At 41.6% G+C, this 23,905-nt stretch overlaps 1 protein-coding gene across 1 annotated transcript in view; it reads left to right on the top strand.

Moving 5' to 3' along the window:
* Positions 1 to 23,905, top strand: part of RCAN2 (regulator of calcineurin 2) — a 266,653-nt gene that overhangs the window by 29,483 nt on the left and 213,265 nt on the right. Inside the window, exon 2 of the mRNA XM_043449641.1 lies at positions 16,235 to 16,461. Within this exon, the coding sequence (XP_043305576.1) occupies positions 16,237 to 16,461 (225 nt within the window). The 5' untranslated portion in view covers positions 16,235 to 16,236. The remainder of the gene's footprint in view (positions 1 to 16,234; positions 16,462 to 23,905) is intronic.

Genomic DNA, 23,905 nt, shown 5'->3' with positions numbered 1-23,905 from the left:
TGGGAACCCAGTCATAAATACTTGTCTTTGATATCTTAATAAGAAGCTTCCGTTTTGTTGGCTGATTTTTCCAGTTAAACATATGGAATGGTGCTGGGTTTGGTTAGAGGGGGCTTCCCTGATAGCTCAGTTGGTAAAGAACCCACCAGCAATACAGGAGACCTCGGTTCAATTCCTGGGTCAGGAAGATTTGCTGGAGAAGGGATAGGCTAGCTGCTCCAGTAACTTGGGCTTCCCTTGTGTCTCAGCTGGTAAAGAATCCGCCTGCAATGTGGGAGACCTGGGTGGGGAAGATCCCCTGGAGAAGGAAACAGCTACCCACTCCAGTATTCTGGCCTGGAGAATTCCAGGAGAATTCTGTGGTTGGATGGCATCACCGACTCAATGGACATGAGCGTGAGCAAGCTCCAGGAGTTGGTGTTAGACAGAGAAGCCTGGCGTGCTGCAGTCCATGGAGTTGCAAAGAGTTGGACACAACTGAGCAACTGAACTTGGCTAGAGGAGCAGGAAGAAGGGGCTCAAGTTTTCTCCTCTGATGTAAAGAGCTTCCAGTGTCCTGTTGGAACGACACTGGGCAGGCCTCTCTCACTGTTCTGGTTGTACTTGTCAGGAGCCTGTAGCCTGAAATGGTGAAGCCGCCGTCTTGATTATCATGGTACCCACCATGAAGGTTCAGCTCATTAAAGTTACAAGTGTTTCCATCTAGTCTTTTGGTCAAGTAGAGGGATTATATACATACACCATCCTCACATTTCATTTCAAGCATGGTCTTTGGAGTAAGGCAGTGTAGAAGCTGGGAAAGGTGGTCACCCATTCTTAAAAGGTCTATTAGTGATTAAGCTCACTTGGCTGCTATTACTTGATTCCTCCACTGGCTCAGTCTGTCTCCCATGACCTTCTGGAGCTTTTCCCCAGAAACCTTCCTACCAACCAAGTTCTGTTCTCACGAGCCTGGCCCCTGGTTGGTTGTTGGAAGACAGAGAGATAAGATGAGCTGGCCCCTCAGAACAACTGGTCCCAGTTGCAGCTGACCAGAAAGGACTTTCATAAAGGTTTCAGCTTGTTTTTTTTTTTTTTTTGTAAAGCTAGAATCTGGGTCAGGTCTTTCTTGTAAACAACACATGGCACCAGAAGTGAGGAACTAATTATGGATCGTCCGGAATTGTGACTTTCTGACAGTGTGGAGGAAGACTGCCCAGCCTGTGTTGGCGTCTCAGTTGGTGGCCTGGGATAAACAGGCTGCGGGCAGGCAGCTCCATCTAGAGAGGAAGAGGTGTGCTCTTGTTCCCCACGATGCACACGTGCAATCTGCATTTGATCCTTTAGGAACCTAACAGGTACTGTGATGACTGTGATTGTAAGCTTGAGAGAGGGAAGTGGCGGAGAGAAGGGGGTGTTGGGGGAGGGAGGGAGGGAAGGAAGGAGGGAGAAAAAGAAAACATCTGCAACCACAGGAAATAAAAAGAAGGGAAGGATTTAAAAAGTGACTTGATACCATCAGGACAATGACTTACTTTCAGACCAAGAGTGAACTGGTGAATTGCGCCAGCAATGAAAAGGGAGGGGGAGAACCCTCATCCTTCTGCATTTAACACAGCAGGAGACCAATGAAAATCTGAGACTCGGGAAGTCACTAAGTTGAGAAAATGGTAATGAAAGATGAGCAGGGCTCTGCATCATCTATTAGGCGAGAGAGAGGGGACAGAGAGATGGAGAGAGAGAATAGCAGTGGCTGTGGGTCGCGGTAGTGATGTTTCATTGCTTTTGTCTTGTGGACTGGGAGCCGTGCTGGGCACAGACTATTACAGACAGAAGCAAGGATGCTCACCATATGGGAGGTGATGTAAAAACATGAATAAATGGGTTCGCTTTGCCAAATGTTGTCAATAACAACACATGTGCAGACAGGAGGCAGAAAGGAGAGGCTGAGTGGCCCTCCCAGGGTGGAAGATGCTTTGCTAGTGGTGGGGAAAGCAGTAAGGGCAGAGAGCTTCCTGGGAAGGAACCCCAGAGCCTGTGGTTAAGCGCCGATGGCATTTTTATCCAAGTTGGAAAATGGTGTTCAAAGGGAAAGAGAATGGCAGGTAAAACTCAGGCAGGGAACATGGATTAGTCAGCCAAGTTCGGGGGCTGAGAAACTGAAGAAAAGTTCTTCATCTTGGCCCGAAGTTATGTCAGACTCTGGACTTACTGCACAATATGCCTTTCTTTGGAAGTAAACAGTTATCTGAGAGAGATGAAGATGTGAAAGTGTGATGACCGTGAGAATAATGCGTGCCAGTCAGCGTCAGCAGATGCTAACATCTCCTGAGTGATTACTGTCGCAGAACTCTGGTCCCGATATGGGCCCACGAGGATCTCATTTGGGCCTCTCCATTATCCTGAATCATAGCTATGAAAAATGAAACTAACTTGCCTAAAATCACCAAGGAAAATAGCGGCAGAAGGCGGATTCAGACCCCAGCACCAGGGACCACTGTCCCGCTGTGGTCACTCAGCACTGGGACTGGATTGCCTGGATTAGAATCCGGGTGTGTTTGACTTTAGAGTTCCTTTGGGCTTCCTGCTGGCTCAGTGGTAAAGAACTCTCCTGCCAATGCAAGAGATGCAGGTTCGATCCCTAGGCGGGGAAGATCCCCTGGAAAAGAAAATGGCAACCCACTCCATGGCAGTATTCTTGCCTGGGAAATCCCATGGACAGAGGAGCCTGGTGGGCTTCAGTCCATGGGGTCGAAAGAGTCAGACACAATTTAGCAACTAAACAACAAGAGTTCCTTTAATCCATATAACAACCCTATGAAGTCAGTACCATGATGGCCCTCACGTTGCATACGCTGCCCAGAGATGTTCAGTAACATGTCCAATGTCCTGCAGCCAGGAAGTGGTTGTACCAGGATTCAGATCCAATGAAGCAATCCCAAAGTCTACACTTCATCTCTCTACAGGGAAAAAGACTGATGACTCTAGGAAAGAGAGGAAGAGACCTGTGTCATATGACAGAACTAAGATGGCCCATACTAATCATAGTTAATAATTATCGAGCACTGACTTTTTGTCCCATTGCCCTAAATGCCTTATTGGGTTTGTTGTTAAGTTCTCAAACAGCACTCTAAGGCATAAACGCTCCTGTTTTCCATATGTCAGGGGTGAAGACACTGAATACAGAGGGATTAAGTAATTGCCTACTGTTAGACAACGGGTATTTTGGGGAGCTGAGAGTCAAAGGCAGGACTCCTGAATTCCATTCAATTCAAGAAATATCAGGGGACTTCCCTGGTGGTCCAGGGGTTAAGAATCTGCCTGCCAGTGCAGAGGATATAGGTTCATAACTGGTCTGGGAAGATTCCACATGCCTCGGGGCAACTAAGCCGGTGTGCCACAGCTACTGAGCCCATGTGCCTAGGGCCCGTGCTCTGCAACAAGGGAAGCTACTGCAAGGAGAAGCCTGGGCACCACAGCTAGAGAGGAGCCCCTGCGTGCTGCAACTAGAGAAAGCCTATGCGTAGCAACAAAGACCCAGTGCCGCCCAAAATAAATAAATTTTAAAAATCACAAAGAAATGTCAGAGGTTACCTTCCAGAGTAAGGTCTTCTTTAGCAGCGACAGGAGTTACGGGTGGAAAAGACGCAACCCTTGTCCTCAGTGGAGAGCAGAAGATAAAACTAGGTGAGGCGCAACAAGGTGTCATGAGGGGTACAGACATGGGATAGATTAAGGGGGTCACCGAGGGGTGGCCTTGACTGCTGTAGGTGGGCTCACAGTGGGGTGTGAAGGCGGTAGCCCCAGGTGTGAATTTCAGGATGAGCGAGATGTCAGTAGGAGGTGCTGGGGGCCAGTACTAAGGCAGAGAAGCAAGGAAAACTTGAGTGTGTTGGTCAGGACCACACAGCTGTCCATATTTTGATACAGATAAAGCATTCAGAACAAAGGAAGCCCAGCATCACTGCTGTTGTCGTTGTTATTATTGTCCTTGTTGACAGAGCTGGAGGCTGATGCCTTGACTTAAGACTTTTTTTTCTCACACTGACAAGAGAGTAAGATCCATCTGGGCAGGAAGACAGTCATCTTCTTGCAGGTGTCCGAGTTTGCTGGGTGGAAAAATCCTTTTTATTGAATTTACTAGATCTTAGGGAGTTATGGAAGATTTTTAACGTTGTGGTGACATGAACACTGAGCTATATTTGAGGGAAAAATTTCCATAGGATATGCTGGGTACTGAGATAGGTTTACTAATCTTTCTTCCTAGTCCCTTTGTGTGTGTGAGTTGCTCAGTCGTGTCTGACTCTTTGCGACCCCATGGACTGTAGCCCACCAGGTCTTTTTATATTTGTATTAAAAAGAGCTTACAATCATGCTGATTGTTATCTGCTAATCTAATTAGAGACAGTGTCACCTGCCTTCTTGGACTCCTAGTGAGTTCTGAGCGGCTCTCCATACCCCGCCCCTCCCCTGGCAGCTTTCCTGTCTGGCTTTCCTTTCTTATTAGAATGTCTGAATAACCCAGACCCTTCTTGGCTGTATTTTCCTGAGGGTGCAGCCTCTTTAACTCTCTGCCCTTTCGCCCCAGTCCCCTAGGTCCCATCTGAAAACAGAAGGGGAAAGATGACATCTTACTTTGGTTACCATAGTAACCTTCACCTGCCTTGCTGCTCCCTTTAGAAGCGGCATCCTTCTGTGAAGTTATTTTGCATATAATTACTTGGCTCCTCTGGAGGCTTGGGGCTTCCTTTAAGCTTCTTCTTAGAGCCAGGATGAGAGGGTGATCATCTGCCTCTGTCCTGGGCTCAGGAATACCTCTTCCACAGCGGGGCAGGCATCAGTCTGGGAACAGAGCTGCCGGTTCCCCTTTCTGTCTTTTTGCTTTTAAGAAAAAGGCCATCAGAAATGGTGAATCTGTGACATTATACATTTTTAGAATGAGTTTTACTGAAATTAACCCATCATACTTCTAGACTGCCACTCAGTTAAGAAGACCATGTTTGATTTCTTCTCTTGGTCCCAAGTAAAGAGACAGAGAGCCTCCGTCCATCCACTCTGTGCCCCAGAGGCTGACCCAGGTACTTCACATCCCAGCTCCCTTGCTCTCTGGTTCCCAGTTGAGTTTCGCCAAGGCAAGATGCCAGTGGGTCAGAGAAAGAGCAAGATGGGAACACTGACTCCCCCCACAAAGAGCCTGTCTGTGGTGGCACTGAGGACTGGCTGTACCCCCAAACCAAGGTCTGCTGGGTGCCCTTTCCACTCAGCCCTCTGCATCCTGGTTCTGGAAACCACTCCGCTCGTCTCCCCTCTTACTGCCTAGGAATGGTGCTAGCCCAGGCTTTTGCACTCTCTTTCGTGGTTTCCCTAGAGCCTGCCCACACCTTTGTCAGCAGCTCCTTTATCAAATTCTTTTCAAATTCTTGAGCATGCCATCTGTTTTCCACTGGGGCCTTGACTGATGTGATGATAGAACCTCTTCTCTTTTGGGTGAGTGCTTGTTTGTTTCAACAAATCTCTGGTTTATTGTAGGGTATTCTTTATAGAAACAGATTTTCTGGTCTTTAAGAGCAACCTTCTCATCCACAGTCGCTCAGCTGTGTCTGACGCTTTTGCGACCCCATGAACTGTAACCCACCATGCTCGTCTGTCCCATGGAGGAGGGACTTCCCAGGCAAGAATTACTGGCGTGGGTTGTCATTTCCTTCTCCAGAGGATCTTCCCGAGCGAGGGACTGAACTTGCGTCTCCTGTGTCTCCTGCATTGGCAGGCAGTTTTTTTTACCACTATAGACTTGGGAAGCCCCCTCACCCTTGTACCCTTCTTTAAAGGTATTGTTTCCTTCCCTGACTCTTTTCCTTTGCTGAAAGCCTGTTTGGAACACATTTTCTGGATGATGTCAATAAGGGCTGCAGAAATGGAATACAAAATTCCATTAACTGCCTGTCCCATCTGACCCTGGGCAAATGTGATGGTTTTCCTTCCCTTTTTGTTTTGTCCATTGGAAAAATATACAGAAAAAAAAAGAAAAATATACAGAATTTGCAGGTGGTCTTGGGAGACCATGGACATTAAAACCCTGAAGGTGTAAAGATGTTAGGATGGGTGGGTTTGTAGTCCTGGATTCTGCTGTTGAATCCAATGCAAAAGGAGATGGTGGCAACAGCTTGCTTTTTTAAAAAACTTCATAAAAAATGTATAAGAAGCTGCTTCCTTGGGGACTTGAATTAATTGAATTATTGTCCTGTGGGAGCTTCACGTGGAACAGTGGTCCCAGAAGGTGTCCTAAAGGGAGCCAGGAGTGAGGAATGTGGATAATTTCTTTTGAAAAACCACGAGTTGAACACTGCGTGCTCCTCGTTCTTTTAAGACTGATCCCAAATGGGATCAAGAATAGCATGAGGTTCACACCGCTCAGTGGGTGTGAAGATTCTGCGACTGAATTAAATAGGCTCCATTATATTTCAGAAAGAGCTCGAATGGGTTTCTCTGGAGCACAGCCTAAGAATATCCTGTCTCTCCTTTGTAGCTCAGGATGGCTGGGATGGTTTGTTGTTGCTAATATTATACTTCAATCTCTCTATAAGATGGACAGAAATGAGCACAAGGCCTACCTTGTCCCCTAGAGGCTCTAACTAGGCGTCAAACGGACCTTACCCATAAGGCCAGGCAAAAGCTGAAAGCTGATGATACATCATAAAATGATTATCCTTATTCATGTAAGTTGTTTTCTAATAAGCTTATTTTGTCCCAGGTATCATTAAAGATCATTTAACTTTAGAGCTAAAGGGGTTTTGAACACTGTAAAACTTATATGTCGAGGTTTCTTTTTTAAATTTTTAAAAAATTTGTTTGATGTGTTTTATGTTTTGATTTTTTTGGCCATGAGGCATGTGGGATCTTAGCTCTCCTACCAGGAATTGAACCTTGCATTGGAAGGTGGTCTTAACCCCTGGATCTCCAGGGAAGTCCCTAGGTTGAAGTTTTTATTCTTTACAAAAATTGAATTGGATTTATTTACCCTTATCTTTGGGCTTTCCCAGGTGATGCTAGTGGTAAAGAACCCGCCTGCCAGTGCAGGAGATGTAAGAGGCATGAGTTCAGTCTCTGGGTCAGTAAGATCCCCTGGTGGAGGGCATGGCAACCCACTCCAGTATTCTGGCCTGGAAATTCCCATGGACAGAGGAGCCTATGGTCCTTGGGTCGCAAAGAGTCAGACACAACTGAAGTGCTATAGTACGCACAAACCCTTATATTCAACTGAAAAAATAGCTGTAAGCATTTCTTTCTAGTATTTATTAATGCAACATTACATTCTTAGTTTTGATCACTAATATTCAAGCTGACATGATCATCTTTAACTTCTTCCAAAGTAACATATCTCCCCTAATCCATTTACTTGTTTTTCCATGAAAACTGAATTTAAAATCAGAATGAATTATTCATTAATCATTTCCATTTATCCTGTTTCCTGAATGTAGCCTTCTCAGCTGGCTATAACATGGAACCAAGGCACACTTTTTCCTATTCATTGCCCTTGTTGCAAAAAGCTTTACTTTCCTGTTCTTCATTTAAAAAACCAGATGAGTCGAATCCTTAATATTCTTTTGTCTAAGGCAAAATAAACTTAAGGGTTTCCTTTTGAGTATGTTTTACTCATTTTACTCCCTTGGTAAATAATTATTTCCTTTTTTTTTTTAAGTCCTTGCTTTCTAGTTTGAATAAACTGGAAGACAAAAAATTTAGGCAGGTTTGTTATGAGCATCAGATAAAGGTTTCAGCCCTGAAGAAAATATTTGTTGAAGGTCATATATAAGGTCTCCTTTCTTGAGCACCTTTAATCCTGGAGATAAACAGAAACTCTTTTCTTGTGTATTTTCTTCCAGTCATGTGTGTGCGCTTAGTCGCTCAGTCGTGTCCAGCTCTTTGTGACCCTCTGGACTGTAGCCTGCCAAGCTCCTCTGTCCATGAGGTTCTCCAGGCAAGTATAGTGGAGTGGATTGCCATTTCCTTCTCTAGGGGATCTTCCCAACTAGGGATCAAACCCAGGTCTCCTGCATTGCAGGTGGATTCTTTACAGTCTGAGCCACCAGGGAAACCCTCTTCCAGTCATGGAAAGATAAAATTGTCAAGGTGAGGAGGGACCTTCAAAAGAAGTGTCAGCCAGACACCTCCCTGGTCCTTGTGCTAGCTTACGGTGAGCGGTGTTGGATTCATGATCTTCGAAGAAGAAGGTCTGACTTCGGGACCAGTGACCAGGCTTGCTCACTCAAGAGCTTTTGTATAGCAGAGTTTTATTAAAATGACAAGAGACAGAGAAAGCTTTTGACATAGACCTCATAAGGGGGACGGGGAACCCCCCTTGCTAGTGTTAGCAAGCTGTTTTATATCTGTTAGAAAGCCGTTAATCAGATAAGAGAGACCCCTCAAGGCTGACGGAGTTTCACCAGGCCCCTCTCCCACAATATGCATTTTTAAAAAAGTAATTTGTTTATTTTAATTGGAGGCTAATTACTTTACAGTATTGTAGTGGTTTTTGCGATATATTCACATGAATCCGCCATGGGTGTACCTGTGTCCCCCATCCTGAACCCCCCTCCCCCCTCCCTCCCCATCGCATCCCTCAGGGTCATCCCAGTGCACCAGCCCCGAGCATCCTGTCTCATGCATCAAACCTGGACTGGCGACCTGTTTCACATATGGTAATATAGATGTTTCAATGCCATTCTCTCAAATCATCCCACCCTCGCCTTCTCCCACAGAGTCCAAAAGTCTGTTCTTTACATCTGTGTCTCTTTTGCTGTCTTGGCATATAGGGTCATCGTTACCATCTTTCTAAATTCCATATATATGTATTGTTATACTGTACTGGTGTTTTTCTTTCTGACTTACTTTGCTCTGTATAATAGGCCACAGTTTCATCCACCTCATTAGAACTGATTCAAATGCATTCTTTTTAATAGCTGAGTAATATTCCATTGTGTATATGTACCACAGGTTTCTCATCCATTCATCTGCTGATAGACATCTAGGTTGCTTCCATGTCCTGGCTATTGTAAACAGTGCTGCGATGAGCACTGGGGTGCACGTGTCTCTTTCAATTCTGGACAATATGCATTTTTGAGATAGGATGGCATGAGGTGTGTCATCCCCCAGCCATATGAGTACTGGTTTGTTGAGCTATTATTAGCCCAAAGTTTGAGAAAAGAAACAAAGTTAGTCTTAGGTGGAACCATTTTGAAGAAAGGCAAGTTCCAAAGCAAACACATAGTTTCATTAACATAGCTTAAGAAAAGCATTTCCATAAAGAAACCTCCTTTTAATTTTGTATGGAGAAGGAAAAAAAAAAAAATCTGACACTGGTAGTTTGTTTCCTCCTGCCGCTTAAAGGAAAGATAAAAAATGTCTGACACTTGCAGCCTATTTCCTCCGTTTGGAGACCCCTGGCCTTCCTGCCTGTTACGCTGTCACTTGGATTTTCTCCGTGACACCTCACGAGATAGATGAGGATTCTCTGTGGGGCTTATTCATTGGCTGTTGCTGGGACAGGGTGCTCACTTAGACATGAGGCAAGACATTTCTGTTGTAACCTGAGTTGTTCAAAGATCCATGGCTCCTTTTATTAAATTGAATTCTTTCCCTCTGGTTTGACTTCTACTTTCTTAGTGCCATGCACAAAAAAATAACATTTCCTCTTTCAGAGTTTCAAGGTAACTGATGTTACTCAAAAATTCTTGCCTGCGCTTTCCTGTGCTGTGCCTCCCTGAGATCCTGTTTCTTAGAGGACATGACTTTTGACCCCTCCATAAGATGGAATAATTTCCGTTGGAAAAATCTCCAGTTTTTCTGTCCTGAGTAGTACCCAGAATCGAAAGTGTTGGTTTCTCCATGTTGAGAGAACTCAAAATGATATTATCAGAACTTCCCTGGTGGTCTAGTGGTTGGGAGTCCGTCCGCCTGCCAGTACAGGGGACACGGGTTCGATCCCTGGTCTGGAAAAATCCTACATGCCGTGGGGTAGCTAAGCCTGTGGATCGCAGTTACTGAGCCCGCATGCCTAGAGCCCAGCTTCCACAACAAGAGAAGCCACCACAATGAGAAGCCTGTGCACCACAGCAAAGAATAGCCCCCACTCGCCACAACTAGAGAAAGCCGACTGCAGCAACAAAGACCCAGTGTGGCCAAAATGAAGTATACGAAAATAAAAAATTCAAAAAGTGATATTATCACCCCGCCACCCCTTCCAAGATGGCGTTAGCCTTTTTCATAGGTCAGACATCACACTATTAATCGGGTGATTTTACTTGACAGTGAAGCCAGCGTGAGCATCTCAATGGATACTTATTTTTATTTTTCTTGCACTGGCTCTCTGCTGCATTCATGTGCTTATTTGTGATTTCCCTTTCCTTCTATCCAGTTTAAGACTTTCTAGATCAGAACTCGTATGGGCAAAATGCATGGCTCCCCGGTCTCATGAGCTATGCCCCATTCCTAGAAAGGTGGGGTTTTTTAGAATTCTATAATTCAGAAATCTGCCTCTCATGCTTATTGATAACACTGTGACAATGATATCCAACAGAATCAGATATCTCTTTGAGTTCTCTTCCCCGGTATATATTAATTATACCATATTTTTTTTTCATTTATTTTTATTAGTTGGAGGCTAATTACTTTACAGTGGGGATCAGGATGGGGAACACATGTTAATTATACCATATTTTAAAAAAAAATGTTAGGCATGAAAAGTGGGAGTTTTAGAAAGATTAATTCCTTGGGTAGAAACCCAATAATGTCTAGACCATCTAAGTTTATTGGAGAGAGAGGCTATATTCACTTATTTATGCCACAAATATTTATTCAGTTGCTACTTTGATGCTCAACAGGTATCTTAAGTGTCCAGTGGCTCGTCTTCATGGTAGGAACCATACTGGCTTCATTTCAGGACTCAATGTCTATTTGATAAGTTCTATCATGAAATCATTTTCACAGTATAGTGAAGTAATGAAATCATTGAAAACTTGTCTCTCTCCAGGTTTCCTCTTCCAATGAAATGAATGGAATTCAATCACTTGTATTCTCGTTGTTGCTTACTTTTCAATAAACAGTTCTTTTTGCTATTGGTGGTGTTTGGGGAATGGGCAGGGTTTTTTTTTTAATTTTTAATTACTTGCTTTTGCCTTATGAATATCCTTCCTTTCTAATGGCTCTCCAACCACACTATAGCAAATATTCAGGGACATCCCTCCTTGTTTCTCATTTTAGTGACATGAGCTTAACATCATGGACATTCGCTAAAGTCTGAAGCTTGTATACACCCTTAATAGTGATAGCTGGCCGCCTCTGTAGTGCCAGTTCCTCTGCTGCCGATGACCTATGTATAGGAATAAATAACTTTAATCCATGTGTTATTTCGGAGGTTTCAAAAGACATCCACTTGCTTCCTCTCATTTACTGTTCACAGTAGACAAGGCCACGCTTTTTCTCCATTTTACCAACATGGAAACCACAGCCCCAAAAGCATACAGCTTACAGTGGGACCAGAACAGAAGCAGACCCCTGAGGCTCTTTCCAGTATTTCATGAAGATGACTCTTCTCTGCATCTAAAGAAGGTTTGAGGTTCTCTGGGGGGAGACTTTATGTTTTAAAAATGAATAGTGGTTTGTCTTTTCCACAGGCATGTAATGATGGAAGCACATCCTTTCTAAATGTCAAACAACAGAAGAATGGTTAAATAAATTATGACAGATCTATACACTGGGATCCTATGTGGCTATTAAAATTAATGTTTGCAGAGAATATGTAATGATACAGGGGACTGCTTCTGGCCGTGTTGGTGTGGGATACTAAACAGCAAGCTCTCGATTTGGTTTCAAAATTATACATAGCAAAAATGGTGGGTCTAAATATACCAAAATACTAGCAGAGTTTCTGCATAGTGGGATTATGGTTTACTTTTATTTTCTTTTTATATTCATCTCTAATTTTTTCAGTTTTTTCTTCAGTGAACTCATGTAATCAAAAAACATACATGTTATCTTAATTATACTCCACAGATTTTTAATTTTAGCTAGAGGAATTCTTTGAGTGGTTCTTGTTACATCTCATTTTTAAAGTTACATTGGAAATGAGTGGGTTAATCTTTATTAGTAGTTTATACATTTGAAATGAATAATGAATTATTAGTATATATGTATTTGTGTGTATATTTTTTAAAATTTTAATTAGAGAACAGTTGCTTAATGATGTTATGTTGGTTTCTGCTGTACAAAATAATGAGTCATCCATAAGTATACCTATTAAGTATACTCCACCCCATCCCACCCAGTGTATATATTTTAAGTTGGTCATTGTAATGTATTTGCTGATCTGTTATCTCCTGACAGCGAGTCCTTTTCCCATAATTCATTAATTCAGTCAAACATTATTTGAGGGCTTTCTAGATGAACCAGCCTGAAGGTATCTTGGGTGAAGGCTGTTCAGTCTCTGCTCTCAAGAAATACCAGCCTGGTTGGAGAGACAGTAATCACAGTGTAGAATGAGCCGTGAGAGGGCTACACTGGTACTTAGGGCCTGCAGAGGAAGGATGCTAAATTCACGGGTGCTGGGGGAGGTCAGGGAGCCCTCTCGGAAGAGATGCCATTTGAGCTGAAAGCAGCTGTTCTCTTTTGGATGACCAATCTCAGATTAGAAATAATGACAATGTAAGTAAATCTTCTTAAGCTGTGTAGGCAATTGTGGCTGGAGTTCTTTTTAATTACCAGCATCCCTGTTTCTTTCTGTTTATGTGAGTTTGCTAAAGGTTAGTAGCAATACCAAAGCATAATAGTTTTCCTTTGCAGTGATCACAATAATGTGCTTTTATAGTATTTCCTAGTATTATACATATCCTTTTATGAGTGACTTAAATAATGACTTGATCACTTGTGTTCACTCCTATTTCATTCCTCAGCCTCTTCCTACTTGGCTGAGGAAGGCAGAGAGAGGTTTTTGTTCCTGTTTTATAAGTATAAATGGAGTCATAGAATGATTAGTTGACTTCTCCAAATTATAAGGTGAGTAGGTAATGGAACTGGAAAGAGAAACCAGAGTTTCTTTGTTCAGAGCTCTGACTTTAAAAATATTTCCCCTTGTAAGTAGGATAGGTTGTTTGCCAAAAATGCATTCACCTTTTAAATCTTTACTGAAAGTAATGAGCTTAAAATAAAGTCTCATGAAGGTAATCGTATTGTTACAGCTTAGAACAGAAGTTAAGGCTATTTGAGTAGATTAAAATGAGTCCTGAGTGAGGCTTAATATTTGGTCTATTTAATTAATTTGTTCAGCAGTGGATTTTAATTTTCTTTGAAAAAAAAATAATTGAAACATTCTCAGACTCTTTTGAGAACATTATGGGATCCGTTGAGATTAGTTTAAAAAATGTTAACTAAGAAGGACAGACTAAAAAATTAGATCAGGATTGACAATATCTATATTTCATGATACTGGATGATTATAACTTTATTATCAGAAGATTTTCTTTTGATCCATTGATGTGAATACAGCGGACCTTTGAACAACACGGGTTGGAACTGTACAGGTCCACTTATCTGTCCACTTATTTTTTTTCACTAAATATGTACTATAGGATCTGGGATTGGTTGAATCTACAGATGTGAAATTCTGTACAAGGAGAACTGACTGTAAAGTTACACTTGAATTTTCTACTGTGTGATTGGTTGGTGCCCCCCCACCCCCCCCTTGTTCAAGGGTAACCTGTAAAACTGTCTGAATGTTCTTAGTAATTATTTTTACTGTTAAAATAATTGTGTTGTTCAGTTGCTCAGTCTTATTAGTACTCTAATAATAAATGAAAGTTAATATGCATATTACACTGTAATATATTACAGATATTCAGAAAATATCTGAAGCAACAGTATAAATGAATATGAAGGGAAATAAACACTTTAAAGTATTTTGTTGATTTTTTTCTTCTAATTACAAATATTCATGTATTTTGGATTCATTATGAAATAAAAGCTTAAATCATGTATCATATTTTTATTGAAAATAAGTATTTGATTGATTTAAATACAGAAAATGTTGCATTAATTGGGGTTTTGATAAATTTAGAATACAGGAATAGTTCTATTATGTTTTATACAGAATGACTGTTTTATTTTCCACAATTGTAGTGATCTGATTTTTGAATTATTATTTCAAATTCTTTAATTTTTGGCTCCTGTTCCTAACCAACTCTAAGATTTTATCTGTAATGCATCTTTTATATTGCCATCAAGCACTGGGTTGCCATTTGGACTTTTTTCCTAGGAAAAATGAAAACAAAAAACAACCTCCTCACAATACTACAGAGTTCAAGAAAGATATAAGTGCGTGTTCAGTTATGTCTGACTCTGCGATCCCATGGGCTGTAGCCCACCAGGCTCCCCTGTCCATTGAATTTTCCAGGCCAAGAATACTGAAGTGAGTTGCTATTTCCTCCTCCAGGGGATCTTCCCAACTCAGGGATTGAACCCAAGTCTCCTGCACTGGTGGGCAGATTCTTTACCACTGTGCCATGAGATATAGAAACCCATATTGTCTGGGGATCTAGAATTTGTGTCTTAACTAAACTGGGTGAGGATGGAGTGACATTTTGCAGTACTGCCTTCCTGTATTTCACCCTGAGGTTCTGCACTGCTGGGACTGGGGAAAATGGAGGCTGATCCTGCAGCCACATCGTAACTGCCAGGAAGTCATACCTGGGTACCCATGGGCAAGTTATTTCACCTTTAATTAGTGATGTTTGAACAGAATATGATGACAGGCATGAAAATAGATCCAAAATAAAAATGTAGATAACTGTCATTGAAGTATGCAGGAAGGCTGATAAAATCTATTGGATTATGGATCAAAAATTGGGAAAACTCTCCCAACTGGCTGCAGTTGGGTAAAATTTTGAGTGTAAGGGGTGCTGAGATAATAGAATGAGGACGGAGCACAGATAGGTGAGATTAAAACTGGAAAGCTTCGTATTTGGGATGCTGAGGGAGAACAACCTGTATACCATGGATCAGTTAGGATCGTACTGATTTTTTTTTTTAATTTGTGTGTTTATTTTACTTTAGCTTTACTGGGTCTTCGTTGCTGCGCTAGGGCTTTCTTAGTTGTGGTGAGCAGGGCCTGCTGTCTCATTGTGGTGGCTTCTCTGGTTGCGGAGCTCGGGCGCTGGCGTGCATGGGCTCAGCAGTTACAGCGAGTGGGTTTAGTTGCCCCTCGGCATGTGGAATCTTCCTGGACCAGAGATCAAACCCAAGTCCCCTGCGTTGGCCGGTGGATTCTCAACCACTGGACCTCCAGGGAAGCCCAGGACTGATTTTTTAAGATCTGGTGTTCACAAATGTCTTAATGTAATCATCCTAGGCAGAAGAGGGTATCTGTGAGTGCGTGTGTGTGTGTGTGTGCGTGTGTGTGTGTGTGTGTGTGTGTGTGTGTGTGTATCCTCGTTGTGAAAAAATGGTTAACCATTAGAGTTATCCTGATTAGGATTCAGGTGGTCATGAAATAGATTGTACTTCCTTAAATGTAGACTTGTACTAATTTTGATCTGCTTCATTTCTGCGGTATTGGAGAGTGAATTCTAGTGTGCCAAACTCCCTGAATTTGAAGCCTGGTCATGCCATTTTCTCATGGACCCTGTCAAAGTTACTTAAATGTTCCTCAGTTTTCCACTCTGTAAAATGGGGCTATATGGGTACCAACCTCACAGACTGTGGTGGAGAGTCAGTAGGTCAGTTAAGGCATGGAAATCATTTAGAATAATTCCTGGAATTCAAGAAATGATAAGCATTAGTAGTTATGGTTGTGGTATTGTATTGATAAGCATTAGTAGTTATGGTTGTGGTATTGTATTCATCATGTAACTTATCAAAGCACTTTGTGATTTGCATTTTTATTTTGAGTCCATTTGATTCTCCTAAGGAAGCAAGGCTCAGGGAACCTAGGTAGTTTTCCTAGGTCTCCAGTCCAGTAAACACTGGACATCTGGGCTAGTATCTCTAGCCTCAAATTCCAATCCTGCTCAAGTGGGGCTTTTTCCCATAGCAGGGACTGGATTCTTGCCCAGAAACAAATTTGTCTGGGAAGTTGTAACTTAGAGATCAAGGGGAAAATATGAAGAGCCCCAGCCTCTTCTCCTAATCATACTCTGCCCTGCCCCAGACACTCCAGCTATAAGGGATCAAATCCTATTCTAACTCGCACCCATCTCTGTATCCTCAGGAATGAGGGGAGATTCTTACTTCATTGGGATGAGGAGCCTGGGGCAGCAGGGCCACATCCCGGAAGATGGAGGACTCTTCTTGCTCTGCTGCATAGACAGAGACTGGGCCATGACTCAGAGTTTCACGGAGGAGGCCTTTCAAGCCATCACGGACTTCACCGACCTCCCCAACTCACTCTTTGCGTGTAACGTCCACCAGTCGGTGTTTGAAGGGGAAGAGAGCAAGGTAAGAAGACCTTCTGCTCCTGAAATCGAAGGAAATGCAGCATCAGTACCTCAGTACTCCTGTTGCTCCCTTGTGGTTGAGGTTTGGAAGTTTTTGAAAATGCTTACTTGGTGTGCCTCTTGGCATGCATAGCAAGAGCAGAAAAGCCTGTTCTATTATCAGTTGACGTTGAAGGTACACATGACAAGACTCTATGAGAGATTCCATTGAATCAGATCTCATTGTCTGCAACTCAGAGGTCTGTCCAACAGCAAAAAAAAAAAAAAAAAAGATTTTAGAAATAGTGATTGCAGGAGATACACCCTTGGTTTAGGAAGCAGATGTTAAAAAAAAAAAAGTTTTAGTTTCCCATATTATTCAGCCCCAGGCTTAATTTGCCTTTCCCTGAAGCCAAGCCCTCTTTCACCCCTACTCTTCCTGCAGTTTGATGGCTTCTTAGATTGGCTTCTTAAATTGGGCCCCAAGTCTTGCAGCATTTATTAGAAAGGGAAATTGGTTGACCATCTGAGTCTTACTTTGCTGATACCACAGTAGGTAGAATTGTTTTGGGTGTGTTGTAAGAATTTGCTTGAAAATGCATAACCCTTTGATTTGAAATAATTAGGGAATGAGGTTGTCTATGAACAGGCATTTTTTAGAAAATGCAGCTTCTGTTTTAAGAGCAAATTTGATTCAGTAGGTAGAATTGTTTTGGGTGTGTTGTAAGAATTTGCTTGAAAATGCATAACCCTTTGATTTGAAATAATTAGGGAATGAGGTTGTCTATGAACAGGCATTTTTTAGAAAATGCAGCTTCTGTTTTAAGAGCAAATTTGATTCAGTGGAGGTATTCTTGGGAGTCAGGATAAATATTCCTTTCAGAAGTCTTTGTAAAGTTCACTTCGGTTTTCTCTGACCTTTTAAGAGTCTGAATGGATCAAAACTTATCTTGTGAATGTGGAATTCTAGTTGTAAATATGTACTTTTAGGCTATGTTGTAAATCATGGCCAATATTTTGGGGGGAGGAAAGGGTCTTTTTTTCTGAATTAAAGTATGATTCTGTGTTAGATTAAGGGTAGGATTTATGATTGCTGTTTCATAAACTTGAGCTGTTTTTGCCAACTGCTGAAGTCCAATCTCTGTTGCCTGAACACAGTTACTGGAAGTTTTTGTTCTGGATTTTATTGGTTTTGTAAGCAATCCTGATAGCTCAGAGAATTAAGAATTATTTCAAGCCATATAAAGATAGTTTTATAATGATATTATTTTATAGTTGAGCAGTTGAAATGATGAGCTAAAAACAGCCTGAAGTCCAGGGAATTATATGTGATTAGAATATCCAGAGCTATAATCACCAGACTATTTGAAGCAAGAAAATGGCATATATCTTCTTTGAAAGAAACTACAAATTTTGCTCTTGACTTATAACCAGGTTATAACACAGATCATAGTTTATTCAGAGCAGGTCATCACTCCCTGAAATCTACCTGACATTAACTATGAAACAAAGTTCTGTATTTTCTTGTTCCATCATCTATTTAAGTATCAACAATCATAAGGATTTTCCTTAGAGGTTTAATGAGGGTTTTGACTCTTTCCTGATAAAACATTTCTTGATTGGTTGAAACAAAAAAGATTTAGGAAAGAGCCAATCTCATTCAAAGGCTCAAGAATGGCTGATCAGCCGAACCAGAATTGGTTACATAGAAAGATGGAGGCTTGGGGAGAGTTCATGGGAATCTGCCCACATCTATTTTGATATTCTGATCTGTGATTGAATAATGGATTACTAAATATTCTCATTTAATTTTTATATGAAGTTGGTACACCACAGTTTAACAAATAGGATTGGGCTTTAAAATGACCTTGCTAAAATATTGAGGTGAAATCAATATGATATAATTCCATGGAATAAGTTTCAAATGATGTAGCTCACATTTTTATAGCTAAGGAGGCAAATTTTCTAATTGGCCAATATCTACTTAATTAAACTTACTAAATGAGACAGAAGTCTTCCACTTTGCTGCAATTTTTATAGCCCCTATTCATGAAGAGTCTCTGGGACGTCAAATAATCTGATCCAGATTCAGTTTTTGTTTAATTATATGATCAGAGTTTGGGGTGACAAAGCAAGATAATCAGATACCAAATAAATGGATAATAGAGGCATGATCACTGCAACTCTATTAATAAATGGAAAATAAAATATTTGAGGAGCCTCATGCCTCCCAATTTTACTGCCACATGTTTTCCTTCTCATTCTAGACTTTTCTGTTCTTCTCTTTACCTCCGCTTTTTCACCCACTGTCTTAACAAAACTCACTTGTCCTGTACGTCATTCTCTCAGAATATCCTTCCCACCGTGTTTAAAGTTCATGAATCTGAGCCAGGAATTCTAATGATGGTAGTCTTTTCCAAAGGGTGGACATTGGGGGTACTGTTGGTGGAGATAATTTTAGGTAGAGGAAAAACAGTCAAGAAAGCTTTCTAGCACTTGTATCTGCCTGTGGGTAAGGCTAGCCATGGGGATTATCTAAATTATTTGGCTTTGGGAAAATGCCTTCAGGAGCCTGCAGTCATCAGAGAGATAAGACATCAGAAATGATGCTCGGTTTTCATCTCAGAGATCCAAGTAGGTAGGTGTTAAGTTGTTTCGGTGAAGTTCTTTATTCTTGGTAAGCCTACTTTTTTAAAAGGATTTTTTTTTTTTAATGTGGACCATTTTTTAGAAGTCTTTATTAAATTTGCTACAATATTACTTATGTTTTATGTTTTGGTTTCTGGCCATGAGGCATGTGGGGTCTTAGCTCCCCGACCAGGGATCAAACTTACATCCTCTGCATTGAAAGGTGAAATCTTAACCACTGGACCACCAGGGAAGTCCCAGCATATCTACTTTTGATTCATTGTTTCTTGGTTCATATCAAGAAAACAAGTTTAGCTTGTTTTAACAAGTTTAGCTTGTTTGCTGTGATTATTATAAAGCATACATTTTAATTTCCTTAGCTTGGTGGGAATTAAGGCTCTTGCTTTCTATTATGATTAAGTCTTGGCAGTAATCTCTATTTTCCCATTTGTCAGAGACACTTTTCCTAAGCCTTTTTCCTTTTTGAGATAGTTTAGAAACTACTGACTTGGCCCGCTCTTAATATAAGTAACACCATAGGAGATGATCTTCTGGTTATGTTTGTTTCTGCTTATCAGCGTGATACATATTATGATATGCTCATTTCTGCCAACCGATTTAAATTCTAAGTTCTGACATCTACAGAACATTTTTCTTTTCAAACAGCTTCATGAGGCCATGATGTTGACTCCAATTTTCTGTTAGGCAGAATTCTGTGAGATTGTATTTTGATTTGCTGCTTCTGCGAGAAGCGAGCGCATACTTCAGTGTGGTTCGTTGTGGTCCAGATGGTTGGGATTTGTTTATATAACACAAAGGAGAACCAGAGCTGGAGGAAATTGGCATCTGAAACCAATAAATGCAGATTGCTGTTTGCATGCTACAGCTTGCAGCATAAATATTTTTGTATCAAACACATTTAGAACTGGGATCGTCACAGCAGGCAATACCTAAAAGTTATCAGGAGTCGTTCACCTTTGGCATTTTCCCCTGGCTTGCCTTTCTGGATCCAACTGGGCTGCACCAGACAGAGGAGGCTGGAGGGGCACCCTGTGGGCTGCTCTGCGTCTGTGCTCAAGATAGATAAGGCTCTGCTCCATGGGACGTTGGCACTCATTGCAACAGTGCGCTAACCATCATAAAATTCTTAGCCAGATTCAGTTTATTAAGGAGAAACCTGAGAGGTGAGTTGTTATTGGCCTCCAAAAATTTTGAATTCATTTTAATAATAGTAGCAATAGAAACAACAGTAACAATAATAATAGAAATAATAGCAATAGAAACAAGAGTAACAATAATAATAGTAGCAATAGAAAACCTAACATAGCATGTAGCAAGGGGCTCGGTACTCTTCTGAGCCCCGGCTTTCCAGGTGTTAAGCCTGTTAATCGCCATGACAACCCTAGGAGGGTGGTGTCTTTCTGCCTTTCTGCCTCCTGGGCGCATGGTGGGGTTGTGTTCCCTGTACCACTCTGGCTGGTTGTACCCCGTGTTAAGCAGAACTGGTCTGTGCCACTTCCGCATGAGACCTTTAATTACCGGGGTTGGAAGACTCTTCTTTTCACTCCACTCCGGTGATCGGCACTGTGCCCGGTGAGCCCCGTCAGGCAGCCTGGCTTGTGGACCGAGGACAAGGATGACCCAGAGCGGGGTCCTGGGTGACCTGTGGTAGACATGCAGAGGGACAGCGTCAACAGGAAAAACCTTTGTTGCTTGAAGCCACTGAGGTTTGGGGCTTTGTTGTTAGACTATCACTGAGTCCAGCTAGGTTGATACTGTGTATATGATGATCCCCATTTTTCAGATGAGGGCCCCGAAGCACAGAGAGCTTGTCCACAATTTCACAGCTGGAGTGGCAGAGCAAGAATTCAAACCTACAGAGTCTGTGCTGTTAAACGTTATGTGACTGCCTCTTCATACACAAATATTTATTGAAAACAGGTATGATGCTTGGCTTTGGGGATGCAGTGGTGCACAAGACAACACAGACTCATTGAACTTCAAGTCTGCCGAAGAAAACAAATAAGAAAACAAACATAATAAATCTAGTGATGCTAAAATCAAAAGAGCATTTAATACGTATTTTCAACTGTACTCACTGCCCTATATACGCATGCGTGCACACGCACACAGGATTTTCTTGTTGTTTTTGTTATGTTTTGTTTTGCTTTTTAAATAAACGGGCATTTCTGCCAACCACTTAAAGATGATATCCTACCAGAAAAGGCATAAGATCAGAGGCCTGGTGCTATGGCTCTTAGGCTTCTTGCTTCTCATAAATGGAACATCTCAGTGCCTTGGGGGTGGCTGGAGTGATTCTAGGTTCAAAGATACATATCTTTCATTCAACATCACCACTAATAGAATACACCAGCTCCTTCTAGAGCTCAACTGAGGACACAGTGACCTAGTCAACACTGGCAGCGTTATGAGGTCACCCTCGAGGATTTTGGAAGGTGAATTTGTTGACTTGCAATTTTTATTTGATTCCCCACATAGGATTTGCTTTTAGTCTGTAAGGGGATGTATATGTTCCCATTGTACTTTATAGCTGCAGGCCCACGATCTCTTTATCTGCTATACCCAAATTTGAAAAGCTCTGGAAATTGAGACTTCATAATCCATTTTAAGACAAAACCTCACTTGACCTAAATCATTCAGAATCTAACCAGGATTGATGAGAAGCTTCTTCTAGTGTGAATATTCATCCATCTCATTGCAAAAATATTCCTGTCTTTAACCAACAGGGACTGCCCCAGACTTGATGGATCATTACATAATGTGAGGCATGCATGCCACACTGTGTTCTAAATTCCTTAATTCTGAATTCCAAACATAGCAGGTCCTAAGAATTTCAGAGAGTGAGTTGTGGACCTGTAAACTATATAAAAATGCACCCACAGCCCATGTTCACCAAGAAGAATGAATGTATCACTGGAATCTGGAATGTCATAAACAAGGGCAATTAAATATTTTTTTCCCATAATGATATGCTTGTGTTGATTAGAGATAAAGGGCATACTGAAGACAGAGTGGGCTCATTCAGTTTGCATGCATGTGTGCTAAGTCGCTTCAGTCGTATCTGACTCTTTGTGACCTTATGGACTATAGCCCACCAGACTCCTCTGTCCATTGGGTTCTCCAGGCAAGAATACTGGAATGGGTTGCCATGTCTTCCTTCAGGGGATCTTCCCCACCCAGAGATTGAACCGATGTCTCTTATGTCTCCTGCATTGGCAGGCAGGTTACCATAAGCGCTGCCTGGGAAGCCCTTGTTTAGTTTAATAATAGTAATAATGATAATAGTAATGGCAGCAGCAAACCTTACACAGCTTGGAGCAAGGTGCTGGATACTCTTCAGAGTGTTTTTTAGACATTAAGCCCTTTAATTTCCATGACAACCCTGGCATGGATGCTGCATGGGTGACCTTACTGAGTCAAACTCTGACAGTCTCTGAATCTCCTTCTTTGAATGTCTTCAGTTGAAAGCTCTGACTTTGACCTGTGGTCACTACTCATCCTGCCCTCATCCTTTTACCTGGTCCCTGACTCATGATCTGTTCTCGGTCAAGACAAAAGATTCCTGGTCCATCAGGGAGATAGACATTGTTCCACGCTCATGGTTTTCTTAACTCAGAGGAGCTTCTGTTGTAAAATATTTATGCTGCTCCCACATATTTTGCTTCTCTTCATTTGGATTTTTCCTCTCTATACTTTGAAGTTCTAGAAGGCAGTCAAAATTTATATTTTTCCTCGTTGTATTTCCATCACCTTGCTGGATCTCAGGTATCATAGGTGCTCAGTCAGTAATGAGTTGGATCTCCACTTCAGTGGTGACTAAATGAAGGTACAAATTAGCCAGGATTGGCTCATTAATTAGAGAAACAGCAAAGAGTTGAGTGAGACCTCTGAATGTTTAAGTCTAGTTCATTATCCACCATACGTTGGGAAACATCAGTTATAGAAATAAAGTTGGCCATTCATAGCACAACATTCAAGTCAAAACATGTAAGACAAAGAGATCTCAAGTGATTTCATAGCAAGATGCAAATTAAATGTCAGTACATTGAGTCCACATCACTCTTATAGTTAAGATATGACACACATGAATAAACCTGTTTTGTCAGTTTGTATCTACATGGTATTTTAAGTTTTTAGAAGCAACTGACCTATTTAGTGGGCTTCCCAGGTGGCACTAGCGGTAAAGAACTCACCTGCCAATGCAGGAGACACAGGAGACGTGAGTTTGATCCCTGAGTAGGGAAGATCCCCCAGAGGAGGGCTTCTTGGAGAATTCTCCAGTATTGCCTGGAGAATCCCATGGACAGAGGAGCCTGGCAGGCTCCAGTCCATAGGTCGCAAAGAGTTGGACACAACTTGAAACGTCTTAGCATGCATGCAGCATGACCTATTTAGTAAGCCAAGAGCGTAAAAAAATCTTAAACACGTTTATTTCCATAATGACTCCTAGAAAAGAAAAGGGAGAAATAAGAAAAGAGAAAAGGCAGCAAGGAAAGAAGAAATCCAGTTCTTTAGAAGACCTTGGGAAACTTGTTACAGGGATCCTTTAAAGCTGATTGAAAAAAAAAAATGCTCATGCTAAGGATATGTAGCAAAGGATGAACAATTGGATAATAATTTACTGTAGTTTGTGTTGCTGAATATAGCTTGAAAGAAATTAAGTAAACTGTTGTGACCTAAGGGTGGGGAAGGGATAACCGAGCATTAATTTTAAATATTAAAGTAAAAACTGTTATATTAAATACCAGATATTCAAGGAATATTTTGGAGTCTCACCATTTCTCTTGTGTCAGCCTTGGTGATGTTGACAGATTTGT

Source organism: Cervus canadensis, chromosome 28, assembly GCF_019320065.1.
Source record: "Cervus canadensis isolate Bull #8, Minnesota chromosome 28, ASM1932006v1, whole genome shotgun sequence".
Lineage (NCBI taxonomy): Eukaryota > Metazoa > Chordata > Mammalia > Artiodactyla > Cervidae > Cervus > Cervus canadensis.
This window is presented reverse-complemented; position numbering and strand designations above follow the sequence as displayed.